Source organism: Leptonychotes weddellii, chromosome 4 (assembly GCF_054177405.1).
Source record: "Leptonychotes weddellii isolate Sample4059 chromosome 4, ASM5417740v2, whole genome shotgun sequence".
NCBI classification, from domain to species: domain Eukaryota; kingdom Metazoa; phylum Chordata; class Mammalia; order Carnivora; family Phocidae; genus Leptonychotes; species Leptonychotes weddellii.
Genome location: NC_138372.1, coordinates 137,696,245 through 137,717,105, shown reverse-complemented (window position 1 = coordinate 137,717,105; position 20,861 = coordinate 137,696,245). Strand labels below are relative to the sequence as shown.

The following is a 20,861-nucleotide window of genomic DNA, read 5'->3' as shown; positions in this document are numbered from 1 at the left end:
GCGGGTGGTTGTCATGAGCCCAGAGTTCTATAGTGAGCTCACTAGGGGACTTGTAAATCCACGAAGAGATCGCTTAACCTTTTTCAGCTGCAGTTTGGTGTGTGAGTTGGTTTGTGAGTTGAAAATGAAAATTTGCTGACCACCTGCCTTAAAGCCTGCCCTAGCCTGTGTGTGTGTCCCTGGATGGGACAGTAACCCATCCAGGAGAGTGAATAATTACCACACCGAACCTGGCTCCAACCGCAACAGCTTGTGGGATGGGAGCTCAGTACCTCACCAACTCCAGAGCCCGCAAACAACACTCCAGACTGCTACCTGGAGAGTCTTCCTAAAAACCCAAATCAGATTGTTACTTACTCTCCAATTTGGAATATTCCCATCCCACACTGTTTCCCACAGGATCAAGATAAGCCTATGCTTCTTAAAATGGCATGCACAGCCTTCCATGATCTTGTCCTATCTACCTCAGCTACCTCAAGTCTTTCCTCTGTTCCTTAAACTGTTTCAACTGTGAACTCGTCTAGTTAGATTCTAACTGCATGGAACTGCTTAAAATGACCCACATACACCATGCTGTTTCAAGCCTCTGTGTCTTTACTAGTAAAACACCTTGATTTGAACCCCAGTTCCACTAACTGTATAGGGTTATTGCATAGCACAGTGCCTGGCCTAGAGAAGGTGGTGAATGCATGCTAGTTTTATCAGATGTAAGGCAATATGATGGTAAAGAAGGGGAAACGCACTCTTTGGGACCAGATAGACCTATTTCAGTAGCCCTGATCTAGCACTTCATAGCTCTGAATCCATGGCCCATCATGTAACCATCCTGGGTATCTACTTTCTATAAAGACTGATCTCAGGAATGTGGAAGGATTCAAGATAGAGCATTTGAAGTGTCTGTCACATGCCTGGCACATTAGGTAGATGTTCCAAAAAACAGTAGTTCTTGTCACTTCTATTATTTCTACCAACTGTACAGTAACTATTTATTAGTGAGTAACATTGGCTACTGAGGGGCTTAGAGTGTCATAGTCCCTCTATTTTTTTTTTTTTTTTTTTGCTGGAGCATTTTTTTTTAAACGAGTAGCAGGAAATATTTTATTTGTTCATAGAACTATCTATTGGCATTCTTTGCTTTGGATTATCACAGCTTTGTGTTCCCCTGTCTACCAGGTGTGAGGGTAAGAGGCAGAAAAAAGAAAGGAAAACAAATAAAGACCAAACCTGCCCTCTTGTTCCATGGATGCTCAGAACTAGAAGAAATCTTTTCCAGATGGTCTTTTGCCGTCGACTGTACCATTTCCCTCTCCCCAGTTAATATTTTATGTCTATTATTTACCACATTTAATTCAGTTCCTTTCTCTTACCAGTTGAATCTTGTCTCTGATATCAGCAGACTCATTTATCTGTTTAGTCTAGTGATAGTATAATTCAGAGATAATATTTGACATTCAGGTAAGCGATACCTGTGTGAATCTCATGTTTGAAAGACAGATGCAATTAAATATGTTTATTGAAGAAACCTTATACATAATTTACCGGTAACTGTTGATACTTGTCCATTGAGCTATACTTGTCATTTTTGAGGGGGAAATCTTAGCCCTGAGGACTTTGGGCCTGTAGACTGCCGTTCATATTGAACCCTATTGTCCATGCACTTTAAACTCCTTAGAAGGGGAGACACTCAGACTTTAGAGATGTGATGTTATCTGACATTAGAAGAATATGTATGTATATATACACACATATATGGGTATTTATATATATGCACATATATATATATTTCTAACACCCATTTTATGACATCCTGCCATTTATTAAATTTTAACTATAGTATATCTAGCAATCTCTTAGTAAAATTTGAAAGAATTGATGCTCTCCCTAGGACAGTTATTGATCCAAGGGGAAGGGCTTGATGTCTTCTACCACCTGGCTAAAAATACATAAATGAATCTACATGAGTACGTAGTTCAAGAAAGGTATTCTAAAATAAGTTCATACTCTGAAAAAGGAACCTGATTCTAGATTTGGAGGGCAAAATGGGAAAAGACACAGACAGCCAATCCAATATTTACTTGTTAAGGAGATGGAGGCCCCACACATGTTTAACGATTTACTCAAAGTCACAGAGCTACTTATTGGCAAGCTGGCATTCAAACTCAAGACTCCTGACTGTTGTATATTAACTGACTGACTTTAAATAAAAGTTGGCAGCATTTAGTAATTACTGAGAAAAGCTCAGAAATGTTATTGTCTTTCACTCTCTCTCTCTCTCTTTTTTTTCACAGTGAGAGGAGTGGTGTTGAAATAGTCTTAAATGAAGAACACATTGTACTTAATTTTATCCTTTTGGGCAAGGGGGACTTTAGCTTTCATGGCTCCTGGGGATGAAAGAGATAACGGGAGTGTTATTTCTTCTTCCTTTACTCATTCTTCCCTAGTAATCCACCCCCTCCTTAGAGAATAACATTGCTTCATAGAGACCAGGTGTGTATTTCTTTCCAGTTCCAAAGAAGCACAGGGATAAGATGTTTATGGAAAGGGAATTCCTGCTGTAATACATCCTTATTTCTTGGCATAAGTACATTGGAAAGGAAGGATTCAATGGGTTCCCTTATCTGTAGTCAAGAGAGTTCCAAGCTCCTACAGAGAAGAGCTCATGGTTAAATACACAAAACTTTGTGTGTGTGTGTGTGTGTGTGTGTGTGTATGCTTATACTAAATGCATATTATGCATTTATTAAGTGTCAAGTGTCCTTGGAGACAGTGAGTTTCTGGTTTATAAAAATTTAAGATATATTTCTACAAATTTATTTTGCAGACCTTTTCAGAGGCAATTAGATTTAACGTGGATTTTGGAGTTTTTGAAATAGTTAACAATGCTCCACAACTTCTGGAAAAGCAACTGAAAAAAATTCTACAAAACCAGCAACCTCGAAATCCCATCTATGATGTTGTAAGGAAAGGAAAGAATGATGTTAAACCTGTTCAGATGAATGCCCCCTATGAAGATGAAACCATTAATATAAACTACAATATCATGGTAAGAAGGTATATTTGAGTTTATATCTTGCTAGGTAGATAAAGCATTAGGTAAGACTAACATGAGGTTCCTTGGGCTTAACTTTCTGAAATGTAACTATATTTATTAAGTTTTATTGTACTTAAACGTAGTATTTGTTAGTTACTCTATCATCTTATTCATGTCAAATGGCCAATTTAATCTAGCAATATTGTTGATGTTAGATTTACAATATGAGAAGGTTCATGTAATTTCCTTTGAACATTTAGGATATCAGGTTAATTTGGGGCAGCAGAAATATGTGTATCCTTTATAGTTTAGATGCATTCTAGAAAATGTGGGTATACAGTGAATTTATCTGATTTGGGTTCTATCCTAACAAGCAGTTGGGAATTATGAGTTCTGACCCTCCAGTTACACTATGTGACTCTGACCTCCCTGGCCTTAAATTCCACTCTCAGCTTCTGGATTTTGTCTCCTTAGCATGAAGAGCTAAGGAGCTTTGTCTTTGAACAAAAACAAAAACAAACAAACAAACAAAAAACACAAACAACCCTGGGTTCTAACCTTGACTCTTTAACTTACCAGCTCTGTGTTCTTGAACAAGTCATTTTGATGAACCTTATTTTCATCACCTGTCAAATGATTCCTTCGCTACCTACTACTTAGGTTTGTTGTGTGGCTCAACTGAAAATAAAATGAATGTTTAACATTTTCCATGATTTGAAGTGTCTGATGGAACTAGGCTGAAATATGTTCAACACTTACGATATAGCTCTTTTCCAGCCTGAAAGTTCTTCAGTGTTTCTTTTACTGAATTCCAATATATTTCTGTCTTTCTTGTTTACTTTCATCAAATTAAATATATTAATAATAATAGTCTTTAAAATACTTTTACAAATACTAAAAATAAAAAACTATGTTATAGCAATGTTTTGAAATTTAGACAAGGAAATATATTCTGAACTATAAAGCACCATATAAATTGTTACAATATTCATTCATGATAGGAAGTCTCAACAAAGTAGGTTTAGAGGGAACATACCTCAACATAATAAAAGCCATATGTGAAAAACCTACAGCTAACATTATGCTCAATGGGGAAAAATTGAGAGCTTTTCCTCTAAGATCAGGAATAAGACAAGGGTGTCCACTCTCACCACTTCTATTCAACATAGCACTGGAAGTCCTAGCCACAGCAATCAGACAAGAAAAAGAAATAAAAGGCATCCAGATTGGTAAGAAAGAAGTAAAACTTTCACTAACTGCAGATGACATGATACTATATGTAGAAAACCTTAAAGACTCCACCAAAAAACTACTAGAACTGATAAATAAATTCAGTAAAGTTGTAGGATACAAAATTAGTATACATAAATCTATTGCGTTTCATGCAAACTTATGTCTAATAAAAACTCATTAAAAAATAAATTGCTTAGGGGCGCCTGGGTGGCTCAGTCGTTAAGCATCTGCCTTCGGCTCAGGTCATGATCTCGGGGTCCTGGGATTGAGCCCCGCATCGGGCTCCCCGCTCGGCAGGGAGCCTGCTTCTCTCTCTCCCACTCCCCCTACTTGTGTTCCCTCTCTTGCTGTGTCTCTCTCAGTCAAATAAATAAAATCTTAAAAATAAAAATAAAAATAAAAATAAAAATAAAAAAATAAATTGCTTAAACATGTTAAAGGCTACCCAAAATCGATAGTACACACTGTATATGGTGAAATACTGTAACCATTTCCAGTAGATCATAAGAAGAGAAAAAGTATATCTTTATTGCTAATTCAAAATTATTTTAGACTTCCTAGACAAAGCTTAAACACAATAAATATAAATAATTACTATCAGTTTGCAAGAGTAAGCTAAATTGTCTTTATTTGTATATTAATAAATAAATGGTTTTTTAAACTGAAATATTACAATAAAATCCAGGAAAATTTGTATGTAAACTTAGCATGTGACCCATCCTCTCATGAAGTCAAGAACTCCAGAATCCTCAAAATAATAATAATTAAAAAAAACCCTAGACACCAAAATTAAAATATTTCATGTTAGAAAATGACATAAAGTTAAAAAACAATGATTTAGAAAAAAAATTTTGCAAGTGTGAGGAAATGCATTTTACTTAATTTCTTACCAATCTTATTTAAGAAAAAGACAAGTAGTCCAGTAAAATAATTGAAGTAATTCAACCAACTATTTACAAGAGAAGAATTAAAATGGAAAATGAGCAAGTAAAAAGATGTTTAATCACAAAAATGATCAGAAATATGCAAATTATAAGTACAGCCAGATACCATTTTTTAAGACATTAAATTGGCCTACAATTTTTTTATTTAAAGTCAGTTAGCCAACAAATAGTACATTAGTTTCAGAAGTAGAATTTGATAATTCATTGGTTGCGTATAACACCCAGTCCTCATCACATCACATTAAATGGGCCTACAATTTAAAAAAATAATAACATCTAGTGTTGGTAGAATATTAATTGCTACAATCTTTGGGAATTAATCTGGCAAAATTGATTAAAATTAAAAGTACTATGATTTATGCCTGGAAAGCCACTTTGGGATTTTTATCCCATACAAGTAAATGTGTATGTATAGGAGCTGATTGCAGCATTGACTTCAGTAGTATAAACGTATTATATCTTTAACAACTGAAGAACTATGGAATATTATATGACTATTTAGAAAGAATGTGTTTGAGCTATGTCTATTGTCCTGATGAGATAGATGCACATGTATTGTTCAATGGAAAAATCAAGTTGTAAATTAAAGCATATAATATGATTCAGTTTTTATATAAAATAAATCCTACAAAGGAGTTCCAAAAAATCTGTTGCATCTCTATACACTAAAAATGAAGTAGCAGAAAGAGAAATTAAGAAAACAATCCCATTTACAATTGCAACAAAATAATAAAATACCTAGGAATAAACCTAAGCAAGGAGGTGAAAGATCTGTACTCTGAAAAGTATAAAACATTGATGAAAGAAACTGAAGAAGATACAAATGGGAAGATATTTCATGCTCATGAATTGGAAGAAACACTTTTGTTAAAATGTCTATGTTACCCAAAGCAGTCTACATATTTAATGCCATCCCTCTCAGAATACGAGCTACATTTTTCATAGAACTAGAACAAATAATACAAAAATTTGTGTGGAGCCATCAAAGACCCTGAGTAGGCAAAGCAATCTCAAGAGAAAACAAAGCTGGAGGGATCACAACCCCAGATTTCAAGATATACTACAAACCTATAGTGATCAAAACACTATGGTAGTGGCACAAAAATAGACACATAGATCAATGGACTAGAAGAGTATGGTCAGTTAATCTATGACAAAGGAGGCGTGAATATACAATGGAGAAATGACAGTCTCTTTGACAAATGGTGCTGGGAAAGCTGGACGACATCATGCAAAACAATGAAGTTGGACCACTTTCTTACACCAAACACAGAGATAAACTCAAAATGGATTAAAGACCTGTGAAACCTAAAACCAAAAAACTCCTAAAAGAAACCATAGGCAGTAATTTCTTTGATATTAGCCATGGAAACATTTTTTTAGGGATGTCTCCTCAGGAAAGGGAATCAAAAGCAAAATTAAAATATTGGGATTACACCAAAATAAAAAGCTTTTGCACAACAAGGGAAACCATCATTAAAACAAAAAGACACCTACTGAATGGGAGAAGATACTTGCAAATGGTATAGCCAGTAAGGGGTTAATATGCAGGATATATACAAAGAACTTACACAAGTCAACACCAGATAAACAATCTGATTAAAAAATGGGCAGAGGACTGTAGAAAACAGTATGGAGTTTCCTCATATAGTTAAAAACAGAACTACCCTATGATCCAGGAATTACACTACTAAGTATTTACCCAAAGGATACAAAAATAATAATTTGAAGGGATACATGCACCCCAATGTTGCGGTTGCATTATCATTATAATTGTTGCATTATCAACAATAGCCAAATTATGGAAAGAGCCCAAATGTCCATCGACTGATGAATGGATAAAGACGTGGTGTGTGTGTGTGTGTGTATATACACATAAATATATATATGTGTGTGTGTGTGTGTATATATATATATTAGAATATTATTTAGCCATCAAAAGCAAAGAAATCTTGCCATTTGCAACAATGTGGATGGAACTAGAGAGTATTATGCTAAGCAAAATAAGTCAGAGAAAGACATACCATATGATTTCACTCGTATGTGGAGTTTAAGAAAAAAAACAAATGAACATAAGGGGGAAAAGAGAGGCAAACCAAGAAACAGACCCTTAACTAAAGAGAACAAACTGATGGTTACCAGAGGGGAGTGGGTGGAAGGATTGGTGACGTAGGTATTGGGGATTAAGGAGGGCACTTGTGATGAACACTGGGTGTTGTATGGAAGTGTTGAATCACTAAATTCTACACCTGAAACTAATATTACACTGTGTGTTAACTAACTGGAATTTAAATAAAAACTTGAAAAAAATAAAAAATGGGCAGAGGACTTGAACATACATTTTTCCAAAGAAGACAGACAGATGGCCAACAGACACGTGAAAATATGCTCAACATCACTAATCATCAGCAAAATTCAAATCAAAACTACAATGAGATATCACCTCACACCTGTCAGAATGGCTAGAATAAAAAAGACAAGAAATAATAAGTGTTGACAAGGATGTGCAGAAAATGGAACCCTCATGCACTGTTGGTGGGAATGCAAATTGGTGCAGCCACTGTGGAAAATGTTATGGAGTTTCCTCAAAAAATTAAAAATAGAATTACCATATGACCCAGTAATGCCATACTGGGTATTTACCCAAAGAAAATGAAAACACTAATTCAAAAAGATATATGAACCCTTATGTTTATTGCAATAGCATTATTTACAATAGCCAAGATACGGAAGCAACCCAACTGTCCATTGATAGATGAATGGATAAAGAAGATGTGATATATGTGGCTGAATTATTCTTATAAAAAAGAATGAGATCTTTGAGATCTTACCATTTGCAATGTGAATGGACCTAGAGGGTATAATGCTAAGTGAAATAAATCAGCCAGAGAAAGACAACTATCATATGGTTTCACTCATATGTGGAATTTAAGAAATAAAACAGACAACAAAAAGAGACAAAAAACCAGACTCAACTATAGAGAACAAACTGGTGGTTGCCAGAGGGGAGGGGTGGGGGGATGGGTGAAATAAAAGAGGATTAAGAGTACACTAACTTTGATGAGCACTGAATAATGTATAGAATTGTTGAATCAGTATATTGTACACCTGAAGTTAATATAACACTGTATGTTCATTATACTTCAGTTTTAAAAAATGGACATAGGATCTGAATAGACATTTCTCCAAATAAAGATGTACAGATGACAAAAATGCATATGAGAAGATGCTCAACATTTATCATAAGAGAAATGCAGTCAACATTGGGAGATAGGGGTGGGCGAGTTGTTGATGTGGAATGGAGATATGGATATGAGGTTTTCTGGAAGGTGATGACATTTTATCGTGATGATGGTTTGGGAATGTACTAAAACCCATTGGATTATATATTTTAAATGGGTGAATTATATGGAATGTGAATTATATCTTGAAGTTGTTATAAAAAAAAGCAGTGTGTGTGTAGACACACACACACAAATCTCAACGAACTATTTCTATACACCTTTTAGAATGAGTTAATTATGCAACACACATTGACAATACCAAGTGCCAGTCAAGGTGTAGAGCAGTTGGAACTCTTAACATCGTTGATGCGATATTCCATTTTGGAAAACAGCTTGGCAGTCAGCTTTCTAAGTTAAACATACACCATACTACCCATCTATCCTACTCCCGCATATTACCCAAGAGAAACGAACAGTTCTGTTCACATAAAAACCTATATGTGCAAGTCTGTAGTTCCTTTATTTATAATCACCAAAAGCTGTAATAAACCCAAATTTCCTTGAATGGGGAGTGAATAAACAAACTATGGTTCATCCATACAGTGGAGTACTAAGCTGAAGAGGAGGAGAGAGGAATGAACTAGTGATCCGTCTAAGAACATAGGTCAATCTCAAATGCATCATGCTAAATGAAGGAAGCTATGTACTATACTGATTCCAATTATATGACACTTTGGAAAAGGCAAAGCTGTGGAGAACTAATTGGTGGTTGCCAGGGCCTGGGGTTAGAGGGAGTCATTGAATGCAAAGTGGTATGAGGAAGTTTGGAGGATGTAGGAACTATTCTCTATCTTGATTGTAGTCATGGTTATACAACTGTAAGTATTTGTTAAAACTTGTAGAAGTGGTTACTAAAAAGGATGGATTTTTACTGTATGTATTTTTTTTTTTTTTTAGTTTTAAGGATTAAATAATTTTACCATAGGTAAATTATTTCTGTGTTTTTCATAGGTATTTATTAAGTTGTCATTTTATGTTTGACAAGATTGTTCTGTGTTTTTTTGGTCTTTATATTTTAGTTATTTGTAAACACCTTGAAGGGACATTTTGGCAGTCTGACTAAAGACTTTTCTTCAGTTTTGATTTTATTCCTTTTAAACTTTTCATTCCATTTCATTTTTGGGTTAGATAGATGCAAGGACCTTCAAAAGGGGATGAGTTATTGGTGAACTGTTCATTAAATATTAGGCAAATTGATTTTGTATGACTGACTAGCCTTGACCACCTTGTAGTATTCCTCAAGGGGGTGTACCGACCTTAATACGTGGTCTGGTGTCTTTCTGGGACATATCGACTGCATTGCTGATGAGAATCCGAGAGTCGTGTGTAGCTGTCAGTGTGTACTATGTGTGGAGGCCTTTTGGGAGTTTTTCTGGCTACAGGATCCACGTGTCCTGCGTATCTCACTCGTAGGCACTAAGACCACCACCGAGATGCTACTGTTCAGGGGCTGGCTGCTTCCAAACTTTCTTCTGTTTCTTCATTACCCAGAAGATAGTCTTTGGTCAGGGCCAAATGGATGTTTTGGGCTGAACAGAAGGAAACCATTGTTCCCTCAGTCTTCCAGCCTTGGGGAGCCTAATGACTTCATGCCACACGCAAGCAGTGTTGAGCGCAGGTGCATGCTCAAGAACATCAGCCCATCAGATGTTGGCAGTACTACTCTGTGAGCCTTTAATTTCCTCCCTGGAGTCAGCAGGGCTCTGTGTTGACTGATGTTACTATCACAGCACAACTGTTGCTTTCGCAGATAATCAGTGGAAGTCACATAAATGCAGACACCCTTGCCTCACCGACATGGGTACCTTACTGGTTGTTTTACTTGTCCAGGAGCATTCATTTAGTGTTCAAAGTACTGACATTCTTTAGAATTCTGGAAAAAAGTGAATATAAGACAAAAAGAGAATCAATAGTGAGTAAATGTTTGAGAATGAACAGCAACTCAGTAACTCTTCCATGATTTTGTGTGGCCCTCACAACCTCAAAATAAAATCTAAACTCCTTACTGTCATTTAAAAGACAATTCATAATTAGGCCTGCCTGCTTCTCTGGCTTGCTTCCCTCCTTTCCTCAAACCTCACCCTGCGATGTAGTCATACTAGACTTACCTTCGTTTCCTCTCCTGCTCTCCTCTTCACCAAGCTAATCACGCGTCAGGTCAAAGAGTGAGTGGCATGCTCTCGGGAAACCTTTGCTGGTTTTAGTGCCCAGGTGTCCTCCCACAGAAGCCTGAACTGTGGCATTTACTGCACTCTACTACTATTGCTTATTGAATTACCTGTAAACTCCTTAAAAGCATGGCTTTATCTATCTTCCTTCCTTCCTTCCTTCCTTCCTTCCTTCCTTCCTTCCTTCCTTCCTTCCTCCCTCCCTCCCTTCCTCCCTTCCTTCCTTCCATCCTTCCTTCCTCCCTTCCTTTCTAAGATTTTATTTATTCACTTGACAGAGTGAGACAGCACAAGAAGAGGGAGGAGCAGACTCCCCGCTGAGCAGGGAGCCCGATGCGGGGCTCAATTCCAGGACCCCGGGATCATGACCTGAGCCAAAGGCAGATGCTTAACCTACTGAGCCACCCAAGTGCCTCAGGGCCTTATCTTTCTTGCTAACCCTGGTATTCCCAGGATAGTGTCTGGGATGTTAAATATTTAACCAAATTTTCTAAAACTGGAAGGACAGAGGGGCCTGTTGTGACCATAGTGACCTTATCAAGTGTTCTGGTTAGCTCTTTTTCTGTTTGTGATTATTTTTAACCCATTTTGCGACTGTGAAAATACCGAGAGTGACTTTTTTTCTCATACCTCCTCCTTCAGTAAGTTACGTAACTTCTCTGGATTCAGTTTGTTAATCTGTAAAATGGGTCTAATAGTTGATGCAGGGTTGTTGAGAGAATTAAAGAAGTACCTGAAGGCAAGCAATGGCTTCAAATGTGGGACTCCGAGGTTCTTGCTCTCTCTTGTGCAAACAGAAGGTAGAGGCAGGGCTCCTGGTAATATTGCTCTAGTGACTAGGCCTTAATTGTCCTGAAAGGTGATTTTTCTTTTTCACTTGTCCTCTAATAGTGTCTCAGTCGTGAAGAAGGTATTGAGTGGATCAAAAAAGAAAGACTTCCAGCATTTCTGGAAAGCGATTGTTACTTTGAATACAGGTATTATAGTCCCATCAACAAACCTATTTTTTAATTGCCTGGGTTGTTTTTTTTTTAACCTAAAATCATTTTTCCATACTTTCTTGATAAAATCACATACTTTTAAACCCACTGGAGTTTGTATCCCACCTGCTATAGTATGTGAGTGATAGAGCATTTGAAATAAATGTATTTCAGTTGTGCTTCTTAGATCATTATGTTTTAAAAATTATCTACTTGTGATAATGGTATTTATGTTCAGGCTGTTAAAAAACAAATGTGTCATGAAAAAGAATGTCATAGTGGACCAAATTTTTCTTTTATGTTTCCTGACTTAATGTGTAAGTACCTAAACATTCTGAAATTTTACTAAAATTTGACCTATACTTAGAACCACCATATTAAAAATCAAAGTAAAATAAATTAAAACAGAGTAATTATTAATTAGTAGTTCTGTGAATAAGCCATTAATTTTAGCAGATCCTAAGAGAATCATTGTGCAGAGTGAGGAGATGGACTTGAAAATAAAATAAAATTTTAGGTTTTTTTTTTTCCCCTGAATTCTACCGTATTTGAAACTTATTTCAAGTTTGTATGTTTTCTAAAATGCAGATTAGCCAAATTGGTCTCACAAGTAAGATGGAGTGTATCAGGCATGAACATCACATTCAATGAAGATTTTTCCCCCTGGGTCTTGAAAAAACCAGCCAGTCTACCACCACCTGTTGTTGATGAAGAGAATGTTATCATCATGAAAAAGTTCTACATTTCTCTTGGCGAGGTAAAAGTATGAGTGTTTCTTCATGACTTGGCATTTCAAGGAGACTTCTCATTTTAGGGATAGGAATTTCATTTGTACCACTTGAAAAGGGAAATGACTTCAAGTACTTCCTTTTTTTAAAGATTTTTTTATTTGAGAGAGACAGAATGAGAGTGCACCAGCAGATGAAAGGAGCAGAGGCAGAGGGAGAAGCAGACTCCCCGCTGAGCAGGGAGCCCCACATGGGGCTCGATCCCAGGACCCCGGGACCATGACCTAAGCCGAAGGCAGATGCTTAACCAACTGAGCCATCCAGGCGCCCCGACTTCAAGTACTTCTAAGGCAGATTTAGCAAAACAGTTTGTGGATTTATGCTGACTCCTTTACTCTGCACTCTTTCACCTGAAATGTAATTGGTATTATTATCCTCATGTGTACAGAGAACCAAATGCAAGATTGAAGAACATGCTCAGTGTCACCCGTGAAGCGAGGAAGGGTACCTTGAATTGTATCCATGGTTTCATTGTTCATTGCAAAATTTTCATTGTTTGGAATCTATAATTTTTGTACAAAATGATGATAAATTGGGTCTTCTCCTCCCTATTGTTAAGATTATTCCTCAGTAGTAAAATGCATGACCCTTTAACTGTTATCAGATAAATTTGTCCTCCATGAAGAAATGCTGGGTTGTATGAGTGCATTTAAAGAGATCTAACCTAGAATCAGATGTCCTTTTGGAGAGTCATGGTGTAGTAAATACCATTGTTTGATCTCTGGCCTCTAATTATCAGGTCTTCTTTCTGGGAACACATTTCCTATACACAAGTCTGTACAAAACCAGGAATTGCAAATAAGTGGCCCAAGTGTTGCTGCTCTCCTAGTTTCCATTCATGACAGACATTGCTAATCAATCATGGCAATTTTCCTGCTGAGCTAGGACTTGGCTCCAAATTCTTTTCAACACAGCCCTCTAGGCAAGCACTTCCAATTGATCAAAGATGTCATACAAAAGGAAAACTATTTGCCATCTCTGTCGGAATAGATAGACTTAACCTATCTTACCTGACCATTTATTTTCATGTGTAGTTCTGATTTAATTTTGTAGTTTGGTATTTCTATCAGTAATATTTGGCAAAAATGTTTGAAATTTTGCCAGTTGCATTATTTCCACTGAGCTAATGCTGGGGATGTACGAAAAGCATATTGTACTTCTCTCTTATACTTATTTTTAAGTATTTATTTTTTCTCTTATGTATTATAGGAATGTCAGGAATGTCATAAAAAATGTACTGATAGTACAGGTCAGTAAACATACAACAGGAAGAATCAATCTAGGGAAATAAATCTGATTCCTTACATGTCAATTAAACCGAATGTAAGAGAGTAAAATTTAAGCTAGTTTACTTTTGCTATTTTCTGTGATGAAAAAACTCAATTCTGTCCACTTGATTAATACTTTAACTCTCTAATATCCTTTTTTTAAGATTTTATTTTCATTTATTTATTTTAGAGAGAGAGACAGAGAGAGTGAGGGGTAGGGGCAGAGGAGGAGGGAGAGGGACAAGCAGACTCTGCACTGAGCTTGGAGCCTGACACAGGGCTTGATCTCACGACACTGAGATCATGACCTGAGCCAAGATCAAGAGTTGGATGCTCAACCAACTGAGCCACCCAATCGCCCCACTAATATCTTCTTAATAGCTCTTGAACTTTGAGGATTCAAAATTCTTTGAGCCCTTAAATCATTTAAATCATGACTGTAGATAAGGATTAATCTTTATGATGATAACTGGTAATATGTCTTTGAGTCTTCATTAAACATCTAAACACAAACAATTGACTCATCTTTCAAGCATATTAAGTGGACTAGTTACCTACTTTTTTGTCTGACTGACTACTTACTACTCTAGTTTTTGCTTTGCAATCTTTTTTGCACAGTTGAAATAACAAGGACTTTTGTTTATTGGCCTCTCTCAATTCCCTAACAGTTCTTCATTATTTTGGCCTTCTCTCAGTGCTTAGGATACTGCTTGGAATAGAGTAGTCACTCAATAAATATATGTTGAATGAACATATAATAATAAATGACTTGGTTTTATTTTTTTTAAAGATTTTATTTATTTATTTGAGAGAGAGAGAGCACGAGAGTGGGGAGGGTCAGAGGGAGAAGCAGACTCCTTGCTGAGCAGTCCCGATGCGGAACTCTATCCTGAGACTGAGCCGAAGGCAGTCACTTAATCAGCTGAGCCACCCAGGTGCCCAAATGACTTGGTTTTAAAGGAAGGAAAAGAGGGAACAAAAGGAAATTAGAATCTTTCAAAGCTTTTATCCACCCAGGAAACCTAACTTCTAAGAGGGGTAGTGATTATATAGGTGGCACTTTTCATTTCACTCTCTTGCTTTTTGGTTTCATTGTGTGGCCCGACTTGCCCTGCTAATTCTGTATCATAGAGAACAATACCTATTCCATTTGAACCCTGCCTATTTTGTGAGTATTCCTGAGGCTAAGGGCCAACCTGCTGACTCAGCTGGAGAAAGGAGAAAGGAGAGTAATGCTGGACACTCCCCTCTCTGCTTCTGTTGAACAATCTGGATTATTTTAGAAAGATTTTGAGGATATTACTGAGAGAGGCAGGCAGAGGAATTTTCCCAGGAAAGCTGAGAAAAGGGCTTCTCAGGACTGGGGTTCTGGAAGCTGAAGGTCAGCTTGGGAATTGGGTCAGCTGGCTTGAGGGTGCACAAAGGAAAGGAAAAATTGAAGGCTCCATCCAGGGGCAGATGGAGTCAAGAATCAATTTTCAGGGAGCGTACAATCCAAGAAAAGCTGTGAAAACTGAATTTATGGCAAAGGGGCAGTTGAGCTTGGGGAGGTTTTCAGTGCTCCTGAGAGTAAGTCTGTCATATTAGGGAGGTGTCGTAAAAAACGCGGAGCCAGATCAGACAGAATTAGGGGCAGGGAATAATTGGGAAGTTGTAAATGTGGGAGTAGCTGGCAAAGGATGGAGCCAAGAACTGATGAGCCATGTGACTGCCAAGATACAGTGAGGTGGCCTGACTCTATAATGAAGCGGGCAAGTAGGGTTGCATGCCTCCGGTGGAAGAGTGGGGAAGGATTTGATGGATTTGGGGCTCATTTTTACCTTTGGTCATCTAATATCCAGATAATCTGAGTTGAAATTTCCTTCCCATTATTCTCAAATAATGAATTTTTCTTTTCTTTCATGGCATAGTTTTCCCTTTCATATTGCACTATGCAAATTTAACGTTCTAGTGACGTGTCAAGGTCTGCGACTGGGAGAACACTGCTGATCTTAATGTTAAACAAAGGTGCACCTTTCTTCCTAGGCCTCCTATACTCAAACAAAAGATTGGTTTGCATTAGCCAAACAGAGTCTTCAAACAGCATCGACGTTTTCATTGCCATCTTGTGTAGTCCACAGCAAACGTGAAACACCGGTTGTTTCATCTGTTTCTGGTAAGCAGAAAGGACAAGAATGATTTCAAAACTCCTTAAATCCTTGGTTATTGGTGTTCTAATCTTCCAGTACAACACATAGTGGTGGGGGAGAAAAATAATCTCCATTCCTACCCGCCCCCCCACTTCACTTTCCACTGTTTTTATTTTTAAAGATTTATTTATTTATTTTAGAGAGAGAGAAATAGAGCAGGGGGAGGGGCAGAGGGAGAGAGAATCTCAAGCAGACTCCCTGCTGAGCGTAGAGCCCACCGTGGAGCTGGATCTCACAACCCTGAGATCATGACCTGAGCCGAAATCAAAAGTCAGATGCTTAACTAACTGACTGAGCCATCTAGGCACCCCTCTGCTGTTTTTTGAGAGGCAACGGGGCATAGGAAAAAGAGAATGGGTTTAGATGGGTTAATGCTTATTAGCTGTGTGACTTTTTAAAGTTATTCCACTTCTTTTTTTTTTTTTTTTAAAGATTTTATTTATTTATTTGAGAGAGAAAGAATGAGGCACAGAGAGAGCATGAGAGGGGGAGGGTCAGAGGGAGAAGCAGACTCCCCGCTGAGCAGGGAGCCCGATGTGGGACTCGATCCCGGGACTCCAGGATCATGACCTGAGCCGAAGGCAGTCGCCCAACCAACTGAGCCACCCAGGCACCCTAAAGTTATTCCACTTCTTGAGAGCCTTGCTTTTCTTATCTGTAAGATGAGAATAATGATACACACTAAATGTCTAGAAGAGGCCTGGCCTAGTGCCAGGTCCCTCATAGGCAGTCGGTAAATGTTTGTCTTGTCTTTACTTCCTGTGACAGTTTACAGATTCTTATTATTAAATATTTGAAATTAAGTGGGTGGAACTTTTCTCTCCTCTTGAAAGTACATAGTCGTTCATGCAACTTGAGTTTTCCTTCTAAGTTCAGACTTGTTTTTCTCCTTGAAAAACAGATACATTTCTACCGTGGGGAACTTTTGTGGACGATACCAACTTTTCATAGATATAGGAGGAAACTTTCAGAAGTGGGTGTCATTAACATGATATTGCTAGAGGAAAAAATCTAGCAATGTGCCTCAGGAGAGGAACTTAGCAATTCACTAAGTTCCTAATTCTTTTGAAAAGTGTAAGCAACCTCTGAGGACATTAAATCTGGGTTCTCTAGAATTGAACCTAAATCTAGGTAAAGAAGGAAAATAGTCTCCTTAATTGCAAATAGCTGAATTTATAGGTTTCTTGCTGTTTCCCCCAAATAGTAAAGTAGAAAATTGGAGAGCAAAGATAGTGAAAGGGTAGAGAAAGGGTAGCAGGAGGGTGGTGAACAGAAATGCAGGCCTTGCTCTCTCCCTCCACTTCTGTGGGATTGAGTGTATACCCAGCATCTTTTCATAGGTTTACAAAAGTCTAGTCTCTTAATATTGGGGGGACTTAGTATCTTCATTTTCTTTTTTTTTTTTAAAGATTTTATTTATTTATTTATTTGAGAGAGAGAATGAGAGAGAGAGAGAACATGAGATGGGGGAGGGTCAGAGGGAGAAGCAGACTCCCTGCTGAGCAGGGAGCCCAACGCGGGACTCGAACCTGGGACTCCAGGATCATGACCTGAGCCGAAGGCAGTCGCTTAACCAACTGAGCCACCCAGGCGCCCCAGTATCTTCATTTTCAATAAAAATTGTAATAAAACACTTCCAGTTCACTGGGATTTGAAACTATTACTGAGAAAATGGCCATTGAAGTGGGGAAACAGATGACAACAGTTTTCCTGCTCTGTGGCATTTCAAGCGGTAGATTTGCCATGTGAAATAAAGCACTGACATCAGATATTTCACTGATTTCTAAATAAGGAGAAAATAAATAAGTCTAAATAAAGACTACATGTCTTTAGAGAAAGTGTGAAACAATCCATTTGTATTTGTAAGCCTTCATAAGTACCTTATGCCATTTTGTAATTTTGATAGTAGGTTGTAAGTATGATAGCAATTGAATCTTTTGGTTAAAATAGTGAATTTTTAAAAATTCCTGATATGACTCCAGTTCTGATTTGTTCATTGATTGTCTAATTTTATTTTATATTATAGCATGACATATTAGAATATGTACATTAAACAATTGTTTAATAGATTTGGCCTTTACATATGGACATTCTATATCAGCCTCAAATACGACATTTTAAAAGTGCATAATGTCTTTTTGAAGATCCTCTGTAATAGGGATGTCAAATATTTCATTCATCTGCCACCATTATCCACTTCCATGTCCAAGGAAGACATGGCCAATCCTGTTAGCAGTTTTTTCTCTAGTGGTATCAAATGTGGCTTCAGAACTCCCCCTTCTGTACACGAAGTGCCTACCTGTGCCAAACCCACTTACCATGCTGGCTCTGCAACATCTAGTTAATAATAAAAGCAACTTTGTATTCATATCTGATCTAATAGCCCTTTATGATTTAATGCAGACAGCTTTATCTTTGATGATGGAATTCACCCGAGGATAAAAAGGGACTCATCTGAAACCATTAGATTAACTTCTCATTTTGAAGAAGAAGAAGAAGAAGACATTGGGTCCATCTCTCTACAAGACACTCCTTCTCAAGCCCTTCTGAGAATATACCTTGAGAGGCAACAGGATGCTGATGAAAGCCTTATATTGCATTTCTCAACATGGGAAGAATTTTTAAGATCTTATGTAACCTTTATATTGAGAGTAGCAATTCATCAAATTTTTGATGAGCCACTGATGGAAAGCCCAGATTATGTAAATTTCAACAAGGTAACAGAAGTGGTGCTTGAGGAGGGTTTTGAGCCTATCCCTGGCAGGAATGTTTTGTTAAGTGAAACATTTCAAATCACAAGTGAAAAGTCAGAAGAGATGTTAGAACAAGCAAGTTCAAAGAGTGAGAGCATTGGACCAGAAACCAGGGCTGATTGGTGTATGTCTCACAAAGCTTACGATATTGGCAATAGAAAGGAGTTTGAAAGATTTAAGAAATTTATAAAAGATACATTAGGAGAGAGATATTGGTCATTATGGATGGATATTGAGAGGTTGAAAGTCCTTAAGGACCCCAGAAGACATCAAAGGTAGGTCTAGTTTTTACTTTCAATAGTTGTTTGTTTTTTTTTTTTAATTATGGAATATTAGTTTGGGTTCCTTAAGCACAGGCAGAAAGCCTGAAATAAAGATAAAAATGTAATTTATACTTTTAGAAATGAATAATAACATTTATTTTATTATAATAATACTGATTTTACTAGTTCTGTGATTTTGTAATTTTCAGATACAAATAGTGGTGTTTGGGTTCACATATGTTTTTTCCCATGGATTCTAAACCTGCTTTCAAATCAATCATTCTGTCTTATTTTTATAACACTGTAGTGATATATTTTTTAGAGAAAATAATTTTTCTGTTATATAACCACACTGACTTCAGATACCTTATATAAAATGTACCTTATGCCATGGTAAGAGACTGCTGTTCCTAGCAGCCTGCTCAGTTAACAAATCCCGTGATCTTTGGTTGGATGCCACTTGGACATTCATATCTGAATAAGATATCTCCTAGATATGCCACATATCCTCTTGAGAGCCTCCTGGTTGTCTGATGGGTCCAGGTCCTTATTTGCCTATCCCATGTGTTTTAGATTACGGTAAGTTTTAACAACCTTAAGAGGACCCTGCTTTAGGAAGGTTTTTATCCTGTCTATGTTCTCCTTTCTGCTCTGAAGCAGATCAATACAGTAGATTGCAATTCCCAGGAAGGATTTGACTGAGTGTATACTAGTTACTGGGTTATTCCACTTATTTCAATGGCATTCAGATCATAGAGCTCATTTTTGTGCATACTTATAGGATCAGGGGTTATCAAATGGTTGATTATGCAGCCATGAGTTGATGGATCATGGAGTAGAAAGCCACTACCACTTTTCAAGATATATTAAGGAAGTTATATGCAAGCAACCTATATAAATTCTTCAGGAGCAATCCTGTATTAGTTCCTGTTGTTGCTGTAGCAGATTGCCACAAATTTAATGGCTTTTATTTTTATTTATTTATTTTTTATATTTCTAGGATTTTATTGACTTTTTTTTAAAGATTTTATTTACTTATTTGACAGAGAGAGAGACAGCGAGAGCAGGAACACAAGCAGGGGGAGTGGAGAGGGAGAAGCAGGCTTCCCGCCGAGCAGGGAGCCCGATGCGGGGCTCGATCCCAGGACCCTGGGATCATGACCTGAGCCGAAGGCAGACGCTTAAGGCCTGAGGCACCCAGACTCCCCACTTTACTGACTTTTAAATAAAGTTCACATAGTATCTTCTTAAAGCCTTTGTATAAATATTAGTGATTTTATTGTAACTTTGATTACATGGAAGATGTATATTAGTATCTTAGTCTTTTAAAGCAACATAAATTTATTCTGTCACAGTTTGGAATTAGGAAGTCTAACATGGGTGGGTAGGGCTACATTCTTTCTGGAGGCTCTAGGGGAGAATTCGTTTCCTTTCTTTTTCCAGCTTCCAGAGGTCACCTGCTTTCCTTTGTTCATGGCCTTTCCTCAATCTTCAAGCCAGCAATGTAGCATCTTCTCTCTGAGGTCTGCTTCTATCCGCACATCTTTTCTCAATGACTCACCCTCCTGCCTCCTTCTTAGAAGGACCCTTGTGATTACATTAGGGCCATCTAGATAATCTAGGATAATCTTCTCAAAATCCTAATCACATTGGGGCGCCTGGGTGGCTCAGATGGTTAAGCGCCTGCCTTCGGCTTAGGTCGTGATCTCCAGGTCCTGGGGTCAAGCTCCATGTCAAGCCCGATGTTGGGCTCCCGGCTCAGCAGGAAGTCTGCCTCTCCCTGGGTGCCTCTCCCCGCTGCTTGTGCTCGCTCTGTCCCTCTCTCTTTCTCTCAAATGGATAAATAGAATCCTTAAAAAAAAAATCCTAATCACATCTGCAGAATGCCTTCGACCATGTAAGGTAACGTTCAGAGATTCTGGGAATTAGGACATGGACATCTTTGGAAGACCATTGTTCA

General features: G+C 37.6%; 1 protein-coding gene across 9 annotated transcripts in view; it reads left to right on the top strand.

Moving 5' to 3' along the window:
* The window catches only part of RGS22 (regulator of G protein signaling 22), a 119,978-nt gene that overhangs the window by 25,567 nt on the left and 73,550 nt on the right, over positions 1 to 20,861 (top strand). For all 9 annotated transcript variants that reach the window (XM_081817070.1, XM_081817066.1, XM_081817068.1 and 6 more), the window contains exons 4-8: positions 2,822 to 3,043; positions 11,552 to 11,637; positions 12,229 to 12,397; positions 15,722 to 15,851; positions 18,289 to 18,913. In XM_081817070.1, coding sequence (XP_081673196.1) covers positions 2,822 to 3,043; positions 11,552 to 11,637; positions 12,229 to 12,397; positions 15,722 to 15,851; positions 18,289 to 18,913 — 1,232 coding nt within the window. The remainder of the gene's footprint in view (positions 1 to 2,821; positions 3,044 to 11,551; positions 11,638 to 12,228; positions 12,398 to 15,721; positions 15,852 to 18,288; positions 18,914 to 20,861) is intronic.